Source organism: Hermetia illucens, chromosome 2, assembly GCF_905115235.1.
Source record: "Hermetia illucens chromosome 2, iHerIll2.2.curated.20191125, whole genome shotgun sequence".
NCBI classification, from domain to species: domain Eukaryota; kingdom Metazoa; phylum Arthropoda; class Insecta; order Diptera; family Stratiomyidae; genus Hermetia; species Hermetia illucens.
Genome location: NC_051850.1, coordinates 141459911 through 141479824, shown reverse-complemented (window position 1 = coordinate 141479824; position 19914 = coordinate 141459911). Strand labels below are relative to the sequence as shown.

The following is a 19914-nucleotide window of genomic DNA, read 5'->3' as shown; positions in this document are numbered from 1 at the left end:
TTGCAGTTTCCCTTCAAAATCCCGTTTTTGACAGTTGAGTCATCCAATCAGAAGTCCGCATTCCGTCATAGTGAATTCATCTTTCGCCGAGTGAGGACACGTAATCAAGTTTTTCTCGTGCAAAGTGATCTCAGTGAAAATTTGCATAATTTGTGAACTCTAGTTGCCCAAGTGCGATCATGGGCGACTCTTTAGAAAATACGGAAACGGCGGCCGACGCCCCGAATGTTACAATTGTGGATTATGGGGCGTTCACCAACTACCTTAGGAAGGCAGCGACCATTCTGCTGCCCGAGGAGGATGCCGTTCCGCCGGCCCTAAATGTGGCCCTCGAGGATCCCACCAACCAGGACTGCATCAAGAAGTTCCTGTCCGATCCCCAGATTCAGTCGCTTTACATCCAGAGGAGTTGCTCGAAAGGTAAGAAATCTGGTTGGAAAAATTTCTTGGGTATGGCCACCAAGATGGCGGCGAGTGCAGTTAACCGTCTGGTGAAATCCAATAAGGAAGTTGTCGTTTTGAATTCAAATTCTACTTGGAAATTGGGTGTGAAAGGAAATTCCTATGAAGGTAGTCGTAATTCGCAGCGGAAATCGCCCATTGGTTGGCCGCTGCACTCCAATTAGGGACCTCGTCGTCGCGGCCGGCACTTTGACAATTGACGGGAAATCAATTGCTGGGCAGACTGCAAGAAAATGACATCATCTGAAAATTCATGCAGTTGCATTGAGTGGGGTGAAACATCTGCTTTTTGGCGGAGAGTTTGTTTACCTTTTTGTCGATGTAAACAAAGAGGGGAACCATGTGCTCGGTGAAGACATTGAACTCAGGAAAATGTAAACAAACAATAAAATCGAGTCTTACTCGCGAGTTTTCTAGGTCATGTCTGATTGTTTTCGCAGAACTTTAACACTGAATTGTTTAGATCCAGATTGCAAGGAGGAAATGGCTTTGTTTTTTCTTCACAATTAAACATAAAATTTCAGAGATGAATGATTTAATTTTTCCAGCTTTAAAATAATTCGAATATTGAGATTCCCCAAAAGTTGTTGAGCCTGTGAAACGTGTTGAAGGAAATAGGGTAAAACGTAATGCCGTTTATAGGAAGTTATTTTCTTTCGGTTCTTTAGCCTTTATCCCGTTCGAATCCGACCTATCTATTATTATTATTCTGTTAAGGAAAAGTCGCACCGCGTCCTTGTAGAACCCCTTTTACTGGTTATAGTGTACCTATTGATCATAGTATCTCAAGCAGGCCTATAACCGTTAGGAACTTTAGTATGTTCCCTACTAGATCTTTCAGCCTTGCATCTGCTAGTAAGTGTTCTCGCAGATACCTCGACCTACTTTGCACAAGTGCCGGACACTGTCCCAGGACGTGTATAGAGGTTTCGTCATCCTCCTCAAAAAACCTGCAGGCAATGTCCGTAGATATCCCTAGCTTCCCTAGGTGATAGTTCATCCGACAATGTCCAGTGAGAATTCCCAGTATGATTCGGAGGTTCTTTTTGGTGAGGTTTAAGCAATCCTTTGCGCGTATGGGTTCGTATCCCCCAATAAGCACCCTGGACTGCTCCATCCCTGGCAGGCCCGCCTAGTATAGTTCCCTCAACCGTTCCTCTTCATTTCTTTGTGCTATAGCCATGAAACCGTTTCCGATTCCACAGAAGGGTTCTGGCCCGTGTAAAGGCCTCTCTGCTCCCTTCTTGGCTAGTTCGTCCGCTGCCTCGTTGCCTTCCAACCCAGCATGGCCTGGAACCCAGAGTATCCAGACTTTGTTGGACGAGCCAAGTGTATTCAGTCTCTCAAGGCATTCCCATACCAATTTAGATTCCACCTGTTTGGACCTAAGTGCCTTGATCGCTGCTATCAGTAAGAATACCTATATTCTGCCCCCTGTAGTTCCTTTGCAGATTCAAGGAGGCACATTTGTCTATGGCGTATATTTCCGCCTGGAATATGCTAGTGTGCCTGCCCATCGGCTCAAAGTACATTTCCCTTGGACCAATGACACCGGCACCCGCTCCCTCTGCTGTGAGGGATCCGTCAGTGTACCAAGTAATCAGTTGGTCTTTCTATTGCAGTATATATCCAAAGCAGTACCTTCGGGCTGCAACCCCATTTTATTCCTTCTATGGACCTATAAATCATCAGAGCCCTCGTGGCTTTCCGACATGTGCGTAATTCCCAAATATTTGAACTTTGTTTCCCGTTTCACCTCCATATCATGTAATCTTATGGCTCTCAGGTGGTCAAGCTTATGCCTCCTAGTGAATGGTACAATGGTGGTTTTGGCTGGGTTGATCCGCAGTCCCACTTTCCTGCACCAGGCACTAATAACCCTTAGTCCAGTTTGGATTCTATCACATAGGGTATCTTCATATTTGCCCCTACAGATTATTCATATCGTCCGCGTAACCCTGGACTTGGACTCCAGTATTTGTTAGTACGTCCAGGAGTTCGTCCACTACAATACTCCACATCAGCGGCGATAGTACCCCGCCCTGTGGACAGCCTTGAGTAGTGTTCATGACAATGGAATTTGTACCTGTCGGTACTTCTATTTGCCTGCTTTCTAGAATTTTTGCCCATCCAGAATGCCAGGGTGTTTCCCACTCCCTTGCGGCTCAGGGCATCTTGTGTGCGATGTGTTGTCGAATGCTCCTTCGATATCCAAAAACACGCACAATGCAATTTCTTTTGTTTCTATGGCATCCCGTACTACCTCTGTCAGCTGATGCAGAGCAGTTTCAGTTGACCGTCCTGCCCGGTAAGCATGTTGACAGTGATGTAGGGGATTGCGCTTTAGAACGTTAGTTCTAATATAGTTGTCTATGACCTTCTCCACCGTTTTGCGTACGAGCGATGTTAAGCAAATTGGTCTGAAAGATTTAGGGTGAACAGGATCCTCTGCTAGTCCTCGGTTTGTTTTGCCTGGTTGAAGAGTTTTCGTGCCACTGTTCTCATTCTGGCCAGGTTTCTATTCCACCATGGTACATCCCTTGATGACTTAACTGTCTTAGCCGGACAGCTAGCCTCATATGCGTCAATGGCGACTGTGTTGAGGTTTTCCGCCACTGCTTCTAGTTTCAGTTCGCTCCTGATGTCGTTTACGAATTATGCAAGCTCTTGGTTTTTCACAAGAAGAGTCCCAAATTACCTGCATGCTTCCTTCTTGCAGGCCGCGAAGCTGCCCCCGGTACACCCAGGGCTCCTGAGCCAGCACTATTCCAATGTTCTCCTTGAAACTTGCCCTTGCAATTACCGCAGATGCAGCTTTCGCATGGTGAAGGTTTATCTGGGCTATCTCAGTGCTGGCCATTGGCTGCGTTATTGTTTGTAGCTCTTCTCCACTGTCGGAGTATCGCCCTCCTCCTCCGACATGGCGCTTTCCTACGCATCGCTATCCACCCTGAGCCCTAGGAGTCCTAGGTCTAGGTCGTCTCTCACTGGGCAGCAGGTCTACTTCTCTGGTTGATCCAGTCCTTTCCGCATCTATGATTTTCGAGACTTCTTCGGGGAGACCTATCTAGATCGGGTATGCCACTTTTTTCGGTCTTAGGCTTGGTCCGAGTGAAGCCTAAAAATTATCAGGTCACCATCTAGCTTATCAAGTTATCGCTGTTCTGATTCGAATTCATTTTAGCTAGCGAGCTCCCATCAGCGCGGATTACAAGATGATGCCAATAATAAGGGCGCCAATTCTGGAGCGCTACTTGAAGTTGCACTGATGCGTGAAGCCATTCCATGTTGCAGATCAACATTTGCATGGAGCATCGGCACGTAGGTTTCGCTGATGTTGAAAAAGTGGAGTGGGCGGGCAAATATTGGTAGCAGGATGACAGCCACGGGGCCGGCGTAGAAACCGGGCTGGTGACCCCGCAAAGACAAATCTAAAAACTAGGCTAGTTACCAAGGAAAAGCCAAAGCAAAATACTAAAATTCGGGACGCTTTGAAAAACATTCTTCACTCAAGTATGCAACTTCTCCGAGACTACCTTAACTCTGTTTGAAGAGGTTGAGCAGAAACCAGTATTCCAAATATCCCCAAAAAATATTCAAAAACAATTCGTGCCAAAAGAAAATCAATACAAATTTATGAATCTGGGCAATATTTGCCGGGGAGATTCGCTAGAGGATACCAGAGTATTCAACTTCAATGTCGACAAATTAGTTAAGGAATGCAGTACAGAAGGCAAGCATGCAATGAAAAAATGCAAGTCGAATACCCAAAATTGATCGAGGAATATAAAGAACCTAAGGATAAGCAAGAGTTCCGCAGTCGTTCTTCAAATTTAAAATAAGATAAAAAAGTTGAGGAGATGAAAAATTGATACACTTCGAAGAGGTTTCCGCAACTCCAGCAGCAGCCTACATTTTTGTTTAAATATGTAAATATATTTGAAGAGATCATTTTGAAGGTTAAAAGTAAAACACATTAGGCCGCAGGAATCGGCGCAGTTTTTTAAAGACAAATTGGGCAGGTTGTGGCCTCTAGCGCTCCGCTGGTTCTCCTGGTTCCTCGTCCTGATATTGACATTGTGGCTCCAGTGGTTCCGCTTCGGTCGCGGTGCTGGTAAATTGTCCTCTCTAGTCTAGCTCGTCGCTTTCTACTACTTCAGCTTAAGTTCATAATGTCGTGCGAAAACAACGCTGCGGGGGAATCCGCCATCTCTCACAGTGACGGTGCGGATGCTACCGTTTTGACAACGTAACCTGGGGACCTGGTTCCACCAACTGAAGGAGCAGTTCGTGCTCGCGGGCTTCACTACTGTTGCCACGCGATTTAATCATGGGGTCATAGGCCTGGACGAGCAGCCGACTGGTCTCCCCGCCGACGTGCTTGAAGAGTGTTCTTATTCAAAGTTAAATGGCACTATCATCAAGCGACTGTCGGTAAGTGAGTCAGCAAAGTTGAATCATTCGCTGACGTAGCTCACCTTAGGCGACCGCTTCCCGAGCCAAACACTACGTGAGATGAAGCAGTTTGGCGGGGACAAGGTTGGGGTCTTGCTTCTGAAGTCACTGTGGTTGAAGCAACTCCGGACTTGCCTTTGGAAGTCTTAGCGAACACCACTGACAAGATCCACGAGGTGCATGCGCGCCTCGGAATCAGTGAAATGTCGCGGGAGACCAAGAGCCAAATTACCGAGCTTCATCAGACGGGGGCCACCCTCGCGGCTCCGTTTCTCAGTTAGCGGCAAAACTAGAAACTTCCACGTTGTTGATGTAGGTCCCAAACTTGTGCGGGCGTTCGAGTAGTCGCAATTAAAGGTTACGACGGTTCACAAGGATCTTATAGGAATTACGAGGAGGTATTTCTAAATATAAACCACTTTATTTAATCGGAGAATACTAAAACTAAATTAGAAGATTTCGCGTTGTTTCCCGATACCTCGTTGACGTCTCGATACCTCTTTTTACCGACGCTGCCTCTCGTGACAAAGTTTGAAACCAGCTGAGTTGCCGGACTCACGGGGGAGTGAGTAAGAAAGTCCGCGCTGCCATTTTCCCGCTTCCGAGACTGGTGGATAAGTTCAGGCGATATGTTTTGGAAGTGTGTTGATTGAAGTCCATCGAATCGCCCCATCACTTGGAATCCTCTGAGTTGGTGGGGTTTCCGAGTTGCTTGCTAATGTAGATGTGTTATTTCCTTCGAATGCTACAACCTCGAGGAATGCAGGCTTCAGATGTTTCATAGAAACGTAGTTTTCCTTTCCATTTTAGTCGATTTTATATACGACTTGGGATATTCTGCTCAGGATCTTATGAAGTCCGGAATGTGGTTGCACTAGCGATTCGCAGAACGAGGTCACTCGAAGAAAAACGTAAATTCAAGTTTCCAAACTCTTGCTTCGAAAAACTTTACGTTGACAATATTGTACTGCTTGCACGGGTCGCATTGTTTCTCGAAGTTGCTCGATGAATGCGTTTGGCTCAATGACGCTATGAACTGCCCTGGAAGCGTAAGCTTTGTCCCAGAGACCATTTCTGCTCTCCAGGTAATGTCTGAAGTGTTTGATCCTGTCGTGAATGACGAGGATCATAAATGCTGTTACGTTTTTTCGTACCAGAGAGAATGCGTTGAATGAACGCCATTGGTAACCAACAGTTGTCTTGCAGCTGTTGTAGGACTAAACTGATTGTGGTGTCCGAGCCCGAATGGCGTTATTAACGCTGTCTTAGGAATGTCCTTTTCTGCTATCCGGATGTGATGGAATGCGCATACTAGATCCAATTTTGTAAAGATTTTCTTATTGGCGAGGTTGGTCATTATGTCTTCGTTCTGTCGAAGTGGATAGCGTTTGTGTGACTGCATTAATGCGACGGAAATCGCCGGTATAAGCCACTGCCTAGTATTAACTCGAACTCCTGTTGTGCGATTTTCAATTTGTCTGACGCCAATTGGCGTGCTCGTTCACATACCGGGAGACCTTCTGTAGTTATGTGATACTGCGCCGCGTGGTTCCACTTTACGTTGATTTCCGCTGAATACCGTTGAATATTTCCTTACCAGGTCGTGAAATTTTTTGGTTTTTTGGAAAAAAATCTGCGCCTATTATTAGTCGCAATACATTTGCTGCCGGAAATTTCCAGTTAAAAACGCGCCGAAGTCCTAGCTTGACTTTAAGCGGTTTTTCTCCATACGTCTTGATCTCTGAATCGTTTGCGGCTTATAACTTATAACTTACTGGTCTTGCCTTGCAGATTTACATGGGAGGGGAGTGCTGATAAGAAAATGTAATTTTGTTTCATTATCATGCATGTACAGGCGCTTGTTTCCGACGTCGCTGATTAGCCCTGCTCCATGTGCGATTTCCGATTGCTGTTTGAACGAGCACGCCTCCGAGACTATTACCTGCAATGCGTTTCATATTGCGCAAAAGCTGCTACTGCCGATTGCGATTTTCAAAACGGTGGAAGCTTGAGCGAGATGATGTTGCATATTTCGATAGATTGCTGTTTGGCCTCGTGCTCGCCTTCGTTTCCATGAAATTTTCGTTTTCCACGTGTACGTCTTTCCGCGTCCGAAAATTGAAGTCAGTTTAAGCTTTCTCGAAGTTGTTGTTATTTTTCTAACCAATCCTGCCGTTTCTTTTTCAATGCCTGCACATCTCGTTCCTTTTCTCCCTCCCCTAGCGTTCTACAGGGTCCTATTCTGGACCCTTTATTATTTTTATTCTTTATCCACGACCTTCCTTCACCTTACTTGTTCCTAATTGATCGATGCCGACAACATTAAGCTGTTTTCCGCAATTAACCTCGCCTATGGACTATATCTCCCTTCAATCAAACGTATCGACTCTGGTTCGGTGATGCTCTGCTAATGATTTAACGCTAAACGTCAGAAAGTGCCACTCGCTCAAATCCGAACTACACTCAAGACCTCGGAGTCACTTTCAACAATAAGCTCTGCTTCGGCACCCACCGCCTCGAAGTCGCCAATCGGACTGCAAAATCGTCAGGCTTTATACTACACTCCTTCTCTGATTTTGACTCCAACCAACTCCCCTTAACTCGCTTCAAATCGCTCTTTTAAGGTATCCAAAAGGAATGCTCCGTGAGCTAGTCACTCTCTCGTAACTGTAATTGATTGTCTTGCTCTTGAAAAGGTGCAACGACAATTCACCCAATCCCGCTTCTTTTTTTTAAAAAAAGGTTTCCTGATGTGGACGACTACATCTCCCGCCCCCGCTCTCTAAACCTCCCCTTCCTACAGCAGCATAGAACCTATATAGATGTATGCACATTTTTCTAACTTTCCTCGGATCTGATGGACGGTTCTGCCCTTACCGATATCACCTAATACATGCAACGCACACACTCGAAATCTATTTCCATTCCCCTAAACTTTGTCGAAGTTAAAATGCACAACAGTTCGTTCTTTGAAACTTTTCTTTTTCTTTCTTTAGTAGTTTTAAGCATAAATTAAGGTTCTTGCTTTCTCTTCTTTCTGAAGGCAATAAGTAACTGAAGTTTACTGTCTTTATTGTCCATTAATAAATAAATAAATCCAATTAACAAATTGGAAACCTGCAAATGTCGGAACAAATTACTTACGGACTTCAAAGACCAATACTAGACTTAATGTATCAATAAAAAGGCATCCTCAATGATTTCCTTCCATTGGCCAACAAATATAAATAGGAATAATTAATATAATTCAACTACTTCATTATATAGTTATAATTTTTTCCTGCATTCAATTAAAACAGTTGTTTTACTGAAAAATTTACTTCTTTTTAATTCTAGACGATGAAAACGATCAACCACCGGAAGGCGACGAAGAAAAGGATGCCGTCACATATTACATCAGCAACGACGTCCATTTCACCAATCCCCGCATGGCATCGTTAGCCATCATCAAGCGTGGCACCGTCGTCGAAGCCGATAAATCAATTCATTCTCAAGTTCGCTTAATCAACTTCTCCGAAGGGTCGCCATATGAGACTCTCCATTCATTCATTAGCAAGTCTCTGGCCCCTTACTTCAAAAGCTACGTGAAGGAGTCAGGACGTGCCGATCGGGATGGTGACAAGATGGCACCTTCGGTTGAGAAGAAATTGACCGAACTTGAAATGGGACTCCTGCATCTTCAACAAAACATTGATATCCCAGAAATTACATTGGTCATCCATCAGTTGGTGGCCAATACCATTAAAAAATGCAATGATGAAAATCGCAAAGCGAAAGTTGCTGATTTCGGAGATAAGGTAGAAGATTCGACCTTCCTTAATCAGTTGCAGAACGGAGTAAACCGTTGGATTAAGGAGATTAAGAAAGTAACCAAGTTGGATCGAGACCCTGCATCAGGTACAACCTTGCAAGAAGTTTCGTTCTGGCTGAATTTGGAACGCGCCTTGTATCGGATACAAGAAAAACGCGAATCTCCCGAAGTAGCTCTAACTCTAGACATCCTTAAACATGGAAAACGTTTCCATGCAACTGTTTCGTTCGATACCGACACTGGTCTGAAGCAAGCTTTGGCCATGGTCGCTGATTTCAACCCTCTCATGAAAGACTTCCCAATCAATGAACTTCTATCCGCGACTGAACTGGAGAAAATTCGACCCGCCGTTCAGTCGATTTTTGCTCATTTGCGTAAAATCCGCAGCACCAAGTATCCAATTCACCGAGCATTTAAATTGATCGAGGCTATTTCTCGTGATTTGAGTCAGCAGCTTTTGAAAGTATTAGGAACTCGTCGGTTGATGCATATTCCTTTCGACGAATTCGAACGCGTCATGAATCAATGCTTTGAAGTGTTCGGTTGCTGGGATGATGAGTATGATAAGCTGCAAGGCTTGTTGCGTGATATTGTTAAGAAGAAGCGTGATGAGAATTTGAAGATGATTTGGAGGATCTCACCGGCTCATAAGCGTTTACAACAGCGCATGGAGCATATGCGTAAGTTTAGGAGGCAGCATGAACAGTTGAGGACTGTAATTTTGCGTGTATTGAGACCGAATAGGCAGCAACAACAAAGTATGTTTTTGAAAATTTGTATGAAGATTTTTTAAGAACTAAAATATATTTAAAGATGAAGCTGAACCCGAAACTAAACAACCTTCAAGTTTGGATGCTGCTGATGCCAACGCAATCGAAGAGGTTAATTTGGCGTACGAGAACGTAAAGGAGGTTGACTGCTTGGATATTAGTAAGGAGGGGTCAGATGCCTGGGAAGCAGCTGTTAAGCGTTATGAGGAGCGTATTGGTGAGTTATACTTTTCACTTGCATTGTTGTAGTCAAGTAAGTGTAATCAACCACATAAAAAGGTGGATTTTTTTATACCATTCAAATATTTAATTACCGTAAGTTAATAGTAAGCGCTTCGCATTATTTGCATTCCTAAAAATTTCTGCACAAGCTTATGTAGATGCTCAAACTGCAATTTTTATCCACTTATGATAGCTTAATTAATCAAACTAAAATATAACTTACAACAATAATGCATATTTTAGACCGTGTTGAGACACGAATCACGGCCCATCTTCGCGATCAGCTCGGAACAGCCAAGAATGCCAACGAAATGTTCCGTATCTTCTCACGGTTCAATGCCCTCTTCGTTCGTCCACATATTCGTGGAGCCATTCGCGAATATCAAACGCAATTGATTCAGCGCGTCAAGGATGATATTGAAGCTTTGCATGAAAAATTCAAGGTGCAATACCCTCAAAGCAAGAGTTGTCGGCTGTCGATGGCTCGCGATCTTCCTCCAGTTGCCGGTTCCATAATTTGGGCTCGTCAAATTGACAACCAATTGACCATGTATCTGAAGCGCGTCGAAGATGTTTTGGGTAAAGGCTGGGAATCGCATATTGATGGTCAAAAACTGAAAGCCGATGGAGACAGCTTCCGTAACAAACTATCGATCTCGGAAGTTTTCCAAGACTGGGCGAATAAGGTACAGGAACGGAACTTCGGAATTAGCGGAAGGATTTTCACCATTGAATCAGCAAGGTCCGGAAAATAAGACTTTTGAATTGTATCCATTGTTAAAGAAGCTATTGATTTCAGGTCTCGCACCGGTCGTGGTAATGTTCTGAAACTTCGAGTTAATTTCTTACCGGAGGTAGTCACACTATGGAAGGAAGTTCGTAACATCAAGAATCTTGGTTTCCGGTAGGCTTACTCTCCGTCACTAAGTAAACTTTTCACATAATTTTTATTTATTTCAAGTGTACCGCTGGCTATTGTCAACAAGGCTCATCAGGCGAATCAAATTTATCCATTCGCTATTTCGCTGATCGAAAGCGTGCGCACTTACGAGCGTACTTTAGAAAAGGTAGGTTCTTCAACTGACAATGGCACCCACTTTTTCGAATTTCATTTCACACAATCCCTCAGTACATCCAACGAGATCTGTGTATTTTTTTACTCCTCGGAAAATCTTTAAGCTCAAATCACCTAATTTTCTGGTAAAACTTATTGCGCCACATCTCGCTGGATGTCTCTGACACTAGATTATTAGTTTATTAACAAACATTCACACAACACACAGCAACTATACAATAATGTAGGAATACAGTAATTGAAACAATTATAAATAAAGTTTCTTTCGCAACCACATTTTCTTTATTGTTGTTTTTCATGCAGCTAAATAATAGGAGTTTAGCACATAATTCTGTATTCAAGGTAGCCTAATTGTTATTGTAGACACCTCTGCATGCCATTTTACTAGAAACCCCGTCCAGAAATTCGTCCTGCACAACACGTAAATTTACCAAAATTTTATAATTTTAGATTGAAGATCGTGCGAGCATTATTCCGTTGGTTGCTGGTCTCCGGAAGGATGTGTTGGCTTTGATTTCCGAAGGCATTGGATTGGTTTGGGAGAGTTATAAGTTGGATCCTTACGTGCAACGTCTTTCTGATTGCGTGACATCGTTCCAGGAGAAGGTAATGCGCTATTAATCCTTCTAATGTTTTATCTACAAACGGAGATTCTTTACGTTTGCTAGGTCGAAGACTTATTGGTAGTAGAAGAACAACTAGACGTAGATGTCCGCTCTCTGGAAACTTGTCCATACAGTGCAGCTACTTTTGCTGACATTTTATCCAAGATTCAGCATGCAGTTGACGATTTGTCTTTAAGGCAGTATTCGAACTTGCATATTTGGGTTGCGCGTCTTGATGAAGAGGTAATTTCAACTAAAACAACAAAGGGTTGATTTGTAGGTAAACTATATTTGGCTAGGTCGAGAAAAAATTGGCATCCCGATTGCAAGCCGGAATCCAAGCCTGGACTGATGCTCTAACTGGAAACAAGAAGGAAGTCGATTTGTCAATGGATACTGATGCTCCGGCTCTGCCAACCCACAAGCCTGGCGGTGAACCTCATGTAAGTACATCTCATTTTTACGTAAAATTTGCACATGAAATAGAAGACATGTTAAATGTCAGTGCGTCAAACTAGGAATTCTTCGTTATTTTCCATACATATAAAAGAATTTCCAACGAAGCACAAATATATGAATTTCTTTTGGGAAGTAACATTTCCTCTTGTTCCTTGGGAGGATTCTTGGGCGTTTGAAAAACAAAGACTCAGGATTACCCCAATCAAGAATCAGTAAATAATTTTGCTGTCACTTTAGATCCAGAGCAAGCGATTTCATTCTTCCTATATGGTATTTTGAAATCGTGTAATGATTTTTGATTTAGGGTTTAGGGAGTCTTAAGTCCACTACCCAATTGATAATGGACCAAATCAATTGGAGAGGAACCTTTCTCCCAACCTTAAAATAAAAAACTTCACTCACCATGAAACTCATGGGACATTACCTCACCTTCGGTCCACCAAGTATATGGGGGACTCAGGACTCACTCAATCAGAAAACAATAATTATTTTTGCTTCGTCCGAGTCAAGCCTGGTCTAGGCGGTTTTTCGTCTTCAATGTGATTCATAGCCATGTCGTGTTTGTAGATCTATAGTATATAAGGGAGCGCATAACATCTGAGAACGACTTCCAGCTATATTAGCAGAACGGGTGAGGGCAGCAGTTACGTCATTAAAACTAAAGAGCGAATCGCGCAAGCCCACCAATTTTGATATATGAACATTTTTTTCAAAGGCGTGTTGGGAAGCAAAGCACGATTAATTTAAATTACCAACGCAACATCATCTTTTCTACGTGAATGATTACATCATACCAATAACAATAATAAAGATATCTTAGCCATGTCGGTTAAGGTGGCTAGAACTTAAAATAGAATTGTTAGCCCTATTTCAAATTTGAAGAAGATGGCAAGTGTTCTGAAGCCCTAATAATGAGGAAGAACATCAAATACTGGAGAAAAGTAAACATGCGTATCACTCCTTACTATAAAACGCAAGATACCATTTGGCGATGGTACGTCAACCGAAAAATTAATTCTGTCCACCAACGGTTGTTGCACCAATCGCAGAAAAATGCAAATTTTGGCATATCTATTTGCTATTCATTCATTAGTCATTATTCACGTCTCAAATACTCCACCGTAGCCGATCCCAAGCCAAGGTTGAGAAAGGAGGAGCAAGGGATAGCTGTAGCCTGGATGGCAAAGCGACTCAGATGAGTAGAGTGTCACGAATTACGGAGGGATTTTAATGCGAAAATCGGAAACGAAAACTGACATCGAGGATCCCCTGAAGAACAATGCCTCCATGAGGAATGCAATCACAATGTCAGCAGTAGGAATCTTGTCGTAAGCTCCGCGTCCGCATTGATGAAATATGGGCGCCCAGTGTACTGGATGTACAATCCTATCGAGGAGCAAATTGCGATTCAGACCATCACTTAATGAAGGCAAGAATCTCCTCAGTGCACCAATCGGGAATCAGCCCTGTAGGAAAAATTATCACCTATGCTACGCGACATCAGGCAACACAGAGGTACACAGAATTCGTAAAGAAGATCGTAGGATACAAATCCCGACCAACGCGTTTGACGATGAATGCAGAATATCACCCGACGCAAAGAACGAAGCCTACAGACAATATACCCAACGTGCAACCAGAGCGAAAAAGAAAAGTATGACGAGCTACGGCGAATTTCGAATAGAATAATTAGGTGTAAGAAACAGAAATTTTTTGACGAGCAGTTGCTGAACATTAATGAAAACCTAGCTAATAGAAACACCAGACAAGCATATAGATTGTGAATACTGTTAAGAACGGTAAACAACCCAAGACTAGCCTCTGTAAAGAAAACGATGAAAACTTCATCAGCGGTTCGACAACATCAAACGCTGAGCGTCCTATTTTGAAGAGCTTCTGAACCCGACACCTGACTCCCTCATACAAGTAGCCCAAATCGATGGCGGTATTGATAATCCTAGCCCCACTACACATCCTCCGACGGCAGAAGAAGTTGATCTCGCGGTGCGGTCACTGAAATCAAACAAAGCGCCGGGCGCAGACGAGTTTCCAGTCGAGCTATTAAAATCCAGTGGAACGGATCTACTAAATGCGATACACCAACTGCTGCTGCGAATCTGGGAAGACGAGATCCCAGACACTGGCGCAGGAGCACCATCTGTCCCATCCACAAAAACGGAGGTAGATTGCGTTGTAAAAACTACAGAGGCATTTCACTAGTCTGTTTGTCGAAAGTTCTGGAGAATAAAACAAGATCATACACCGAACGACTCATTGGCGAGTACCAAGTCGGTTTCAGGCCGTATCGCTCCACTACCGACCAGCTTGTTACCGTTAAACTAATCCTGCAAAACTACTGGGAATATAACATTGACGTCCCCACGTACTCAAGGAGGGCGATCAAACCCGAGTCTGGAAGGGACTCATCTGAAATGGCTCTGCCACGAAGCCTCTGGTACCATGGGAACCGGGATGGCCCTCTGAGAGCATATGCTCCAGGAGAATGTGCTCTGATTGTGGTCCCAAAATCAATCCATGTCCGAAGAGGACAGTGGAATTATGCTTACACGGCAGGTGCTCACGTTAACCCCCAAGGCCTTTCATACGACAGTATAAATCGTGGAGTACTGTAGAACATAATGTTGCAATTTGGTATACCAGCTAAACTAGTACCACTGACGATGATGACTCTGACCAACTCCATTTCACCGGTCAGAATCCAGAAAAGGTCACTGGTCCTTTCGAAACACGTACTGGTTTGAAGCAGGCGAACTGACGCCGACGCTCTTCAACCTAAAACTCGAATACACTATCCGGCAATGGATGCCGCCAGCAGGACGCTACTCATTAAGTTGACACAATTGTTAGCGTACGCAGATGACATCAACAATATCATATCTCGAAAGCTGACCGACACAGAGTAAGTTCTGCATACTCTTGACGCTGCTGCGAAAGACGTTGGACTACCCATCAATGAGGGAAAAAGGAAAGTAATGGTGCAATCAAGACAATCATTCGAGCATCCACATAAGGAACCTCAACATCGAATTCGTAGATAGCTTTATATAACTGGGTAGCAGCCTGTGAAAGGACGCCGCTGAGACTGACAAGGTCAAGCGACGGATACAGCTAGCGAATAAAACTTACTTCTCGGTCCTTTCCATAATGAAATCGAAGCATGTGCACAGAAACACGAAGCTCCGCGTATACAAAACCATCATACGGCCACTGCTATACTGTGGGTACGAAACCTTGACCCTAACCCAAGCCTTCGAAAATTTTTGCTAAATATATTCAAAAGAAAAATCCTTCGGCGAATTTTCGAAGAAATTTGCGACTGTGATGGATGACGGATCCGGTACAAACATGAGTTGTATGAACTGAGCTAGAAATCTCGAAATTTTTTCAACTACAATGCCTTCATTGGCATGTCTAACGAATGAGCGACGATCGCGTGCCTAAAAAAGGTTATAAACGGACGACGTATCGACGGAGTGAGACTAGAAGAAGACCGAGAACACGGTGGGAGAGCACAATATATACGGATGCCAAACAACTACTGGGCTGCCAAAATGGGAGGACGCAGACACGTGACAGAGATAATTAGAGGACAACCATCTAAGGCGCGATGGCCCGTCGTCCGGCTGTAGTGCTACGATGATGATGATAAAGTCTCGAATTCAGACGGAGTTACCAATTAAGACCTTCGGCTATCGAGTGCAAACTTATTATTTTGAAATGACCACATGCTTCTCCACAATGGAATCAAATTAACAAGTTTACAATGGCGACGTTACACCTACCCATGATCATTTTTCAGGTATCAAAAACGGACTTTAATTGGTTCTTTGAAAAATGACGCGAATCTCAACAATGGTAGCAGGTAGGATCCCCAAAAATTGTGCAACTTTAGCGGGAAATTCACGGATATCGGCTGGTCAAAATGAAGTGGTGGACCTCTAGGGAGTATTCCTGCGCTATTATATTATATTAGACATGCTTCAAATTCCGATGATGGACATCTGGGAACCAGTTACAGACAGTATTTTGCGTGTGATATTTCGGTCATACTAAAAAACATCACAATTGTACGTGCCATACACCAACTTAAGCTCCTAATGTAGATAGGGAGCACAAGCATCTGCCCGTTGTTTAGGAAAGTCTCCCTAAAGGTGGTTGTGATGAATAATCTGATCCGAAAAAAACACCCTCTTGGTGACTGCACTAACAATAATAAACGATTTGTAGGCTTCTTGAATTTTCACCGTGAGCACATAAGGTCAATTAAATTTCGACTGACCGGCAACAAATATATAAGTCCCTAAGTCGAGTCGAAGGTCACCTGCAAGCGCCCAGCCCAAAGCCCGACTTGCTAAAAAAATATTTCTTATACCCTCTGCACCCTCCTTTAGCATCGCTGGATAGATTCCATCCAAGCCAGATGCGGCCTTTGTATTAAGCTATTCGCCTACAACAGTCAAACTAGATTCTAGGAAACGGTGATCTGAAAATAAGACTTCGTCTTCTCTTCACTCCCTACCTTCACGGTCATAAGACCAGTTGATATAATATAAATAAGAGCAGTCCTGCAACTTTGGTAGCCTAATTGCAGGTTTAGTTGACTAACATTTATATTTATAAACATAAGTGTAGTGCAATGTGACAACCGCCGCTAGCTGAAAAATCTACGGCGTCCAATGTGGAACTCACCGCAGTAAATAGTTTGTCCTCACCTTCCGCCAAAAGTTCTGTTTTCCTTGGTTTTTGCCACTCACTCACTTGATAGTGGAACAACACCCATATCCTCATTCCGAAGAAGCTTCGTCTTCTTTCGTAGTACCTTCCGTTCTCGTCGGCTGAAGCCTTCCCAAATTGACGCCGACAGACCGACCGTAGCCAGGTTTCTCATTATTGGAATTGCTGTACTCTCCTTTTTTCCTGTCCCCGCCATAGACACTGAGGGGAGCCTTTCACAAGTGGAGAGCATTCCTTCCACAATTTTTTCCGTGGAGGAACATGAATCTGAGGAGGTCTCCAAAATCCGTGAATGGGGTAGATTCGAAGCCCGTGACTCTTTACCACTTGGAGAGTAAAAATTCGTTGCTTCCATCTCCATGTGTTTCGGACGAATAGAATGAAATCAACTGTGCAATTAATGAGCTCAAGCGGAGTGAATCTCTCGAACTTAATGATCTCCCCGCGCAACTATTCCTGGATTTCCTACAAAGCTACTACGTGCACTTATTCGAAACTGGGTACCTGAGGTTTTCTTCGTGGATTGGAAGAAGCGTGGCTCGTTAAAACTTCGAAAAGGAGCACTTTTAATGCGATGATTGAAGGGATATTTCATGCACCCTACTACGACAAAGATCTAAAACAATCCTCGCACACAAAAAGCGACATCGTTTATTATTGGCTGGTACTAGGAAGTTTAACTGAAATGCAAAGATCGGCAGACTGCGGCAACTACGTTAGAATCCTTATTAACTTTTCGTAGTGTTCTGCTGGTTTCCGGCTTATCCTAAGTTTATTCAAAACAGTCAAATAAATTCATAGTTAAAATCTATACCCAAAGCAATCATAGTCCGCTAAAGTCCTCCACGTCCTTCGTATAAGATAGCACGAAGAACATCAACGAAAACGAGAAGAAATAGCGGCTATCTAATATAGCCCTAGTAGACTCCGCTTTCGAATTCAAAAGCTTCCGTAATTTCACCTCGATGCAACATAACATTTGACACCTGTTCTCTGCCGATCAATATTTCGAGCTGTTTCTTAATACTTTCCAAGGTTATTTTAGCAACTATCTTCGCGACAGCAGGAAGCACTCAAATGTCCCTTCAATTATCAAACTGAAAGCGGAAGCCTTCTTCCACTCTCTGGAAAGGGTCTCAGATATCCAAGATTTCGGTAGCGGGGAGACCAATGAGCCCGAGCTCCTTTGAGAACAGAGGAGGAATGAGTCTTTAAGTTCTAAACGGCGGTGTAACACCTAGGCGTTCCCTGAATATGTTGGGAACTTAAAATTAGGTGGGACTTCTATTAACTTAATGTATCTTCACTCCATTAAAATAGTAACCCCCATTTAAGGTAAGGATTCAGAATTCACTGAAAATGTTTTCGAAAATTTCGATTCTTCTTGCTAAGGGAAGATCATCCTTGTCGTGGATAAAGCTGAACTTATCGGTTACGACCTTTAGCTATCGTACAAGGACTCGAGCTGGTTTTTGATTTTTCAAATGATGACCTTCGGCAACAATACCGAGCAAATTCAAAATGCTCGCTTTCTTCAATTTGAGCGAGAGTACCAACACTACAAGCTTAACATTCTAAACAAAGTTAGATGTTACTTCCTCTTGCCGCACTGTCCTTTTGAGGTGGAAAACGATTATGGGATGTTTGCTCCCATGTAAACCTGATTAGCTGCCTTTCTACTGCCGACTATGAACATAACACATTAATGTTAACTATATTGTAGAGTTAATGAATTAATCAAGAGACAAAAATCATTAAACGTTATTTCCTCTAACTCTCACAGATCCAAAATGCTATCCACGAAATTCGTATCACCAATCAGCAAATGTATCTATATCCATCCATTGAGGAGGCTCGATTCCAAATCATGCATCAACTCTTTGCTTGGCAAGCGATCGTGACATCACAAACTCGTTTGGAGAGTTCCAGGTAAGCCATTGGTATTTTGACGCTCACCAAACGCCTAACATTTCCAAATTCTCACAGATACCAAGTCGGACTTGACAAACCCGTTTCCCAAACTTATCGCAATCTCCTTACTAAACTACCCGGAGGTGCTTCTACTTTAGAACATGCTTATGAAGCCATTGAAAACAAGATCTTTGAAGTCCGCAATTACGTGGATGAATGGTTGCGTTACCAGAGCTTATGGGATCTTCAAGCTGACACCCTATACGGTCGTCTAGGAGAGGATATCAATCTGTGGATTAAGTGTTTGAATGACATCAAGTAATTTATATGAGTGAATCTCCGTTTTTCTGTTCTAATTAAAATTTTCTTTAGGAAATCACGTACTACGTTTGATACCTCTGACACCCGGCGAAGCTACGGACCGATAATCATTGATTATGCTAAAGTTCAAGCTAAGGTCACCCTGAAATATGATTCATGGCATAAAGAAGCTCTTGGCAAATTTGGTTCTCTTTTGGGCAATGAAATGTCGACTTTCCATTCTAAAGTTTCCAAGTCACGTAGCGATCTCGAACTGCAAAGCATTGGTAAAACCTATTTCAATTCTTAACTCTGCTAACATGAATTCTGATCATCCTATCTGTCGTACAGAGGCTGCCAGTACATCTGACGCCGTCAGCTTCATCACTTACGTTCAATCACTCAAGAAGGAGATGCTCGTCTGGAACAACCAAGTTGAAATTTATCGCGAAGCTCAGAGGATCTTGGAACGTCAACGCTTCCAATTCCCCAACAACTGGCTCCACGTTGACAACATCGAGGGCGAATGGTCTGCTTTCAACGAGATCATGAAGCGTAAGGACTCTGCTATTCAGACTCAAGTTGCAAGCCTTCAATCTAAGATTGTGGCTGAGGACAAGGCAGTTGAGACCAGAACCGCTGACTTCCTCAATGATTGGGAGAAGAACAAACCAACAGGAGGCAAAACTCGCCCAGACGAAGCTCTACAACAACTTCAAATGTTTGAGAGTAAATTCTCACGTCTTAAGGAAGAACGTGATAATGTCGCTAAGGCAAAGGAGGCTTTGGAACTTCAAGAGTCTGCTATTCCGAACAATAGCTCTGAGCGCATGAACGTCGTTTTGGAAGAATTGCAAGATTTGCGCGGCGTGTGGAGTGAACTTTCGAAGATCTGGACTCAAATCGATGAGACTAGAGAGAAACCATGGCTTTCAGTACAGCCAAGAAAATTGAGACAACAGCTGGAGGCAATGATGTCGCAATTGAAGGAGTTGCCTGCTCGTTTGCGAATGTACGAGAGTTATGAGTATGTTAAGAAGCTTTTGCAAGGTTACATCAAGGTAAAAAACTAACTTTCTAAAGGTCTAT

The 19914-nt window shown here is 43.3% G+C and overlaps 1 protein-coding gene across 8 annotated transcripts in view; it reads left to right on the top strand.

Moving 5' to 3' along the window:
- The first annotated feature begins 179 nt into the window (after positions 1-179).
- LOC119648028 (dynein heavy chain, cytoplasmic) overlaps positions 180-19914 on the top strand; it is a 53520-nt gene continuing 33785 nt past the window's right edge. For 4 of the 8 annotated variants that reach the window (XM_038049446.1, XM_038049448.1, XM_038049449.1 and 1 more), the window contains exons 1-14: positions 180-420; positions 8254-9486; positions 9542-9715; positions 9964-10462; positions 10520-10624; positions 10682-10787; positions 11099-11137; positions 11246-11401; positions 11464-11643; positions 11700-11843; positions 18398-18543; positions 18601-18843; positions 18898-19112; positions 19177-19886. In XM_038049446.1, the coding sequence (XP_037905374.1) occupies positions 180-420; positions 8254-9486; positions 9542-9715; positions 9964-10462; positions 10520-10624; positions 10682-10787; positions 11099-11137; positions 11246-11401; positions 11464-11643; positions 11700-11843; positions 18398-18543; positions 18601-18843; positions 18898-19112; positions 19177-19886 (4191 nt within the window). The remainder of the gene's footprint in view (positions 421-8253; positions 9487-9541; positions 9716-9963; positions 10463-10519; positions 10625-10681; positions 10788-11098; positions 11138-11245; positions 11402-11463; positions 11644-11699; positions 11844-18397; positions 18544-18600; positions 18844-18897; positions 19113-19176; positions 19887-19914) is intronic. The other 4 variants (XM_038049452.1, XM_038049454.1, XM_038049450.1 and 1 more) reach the window with 1 other exon arrangement.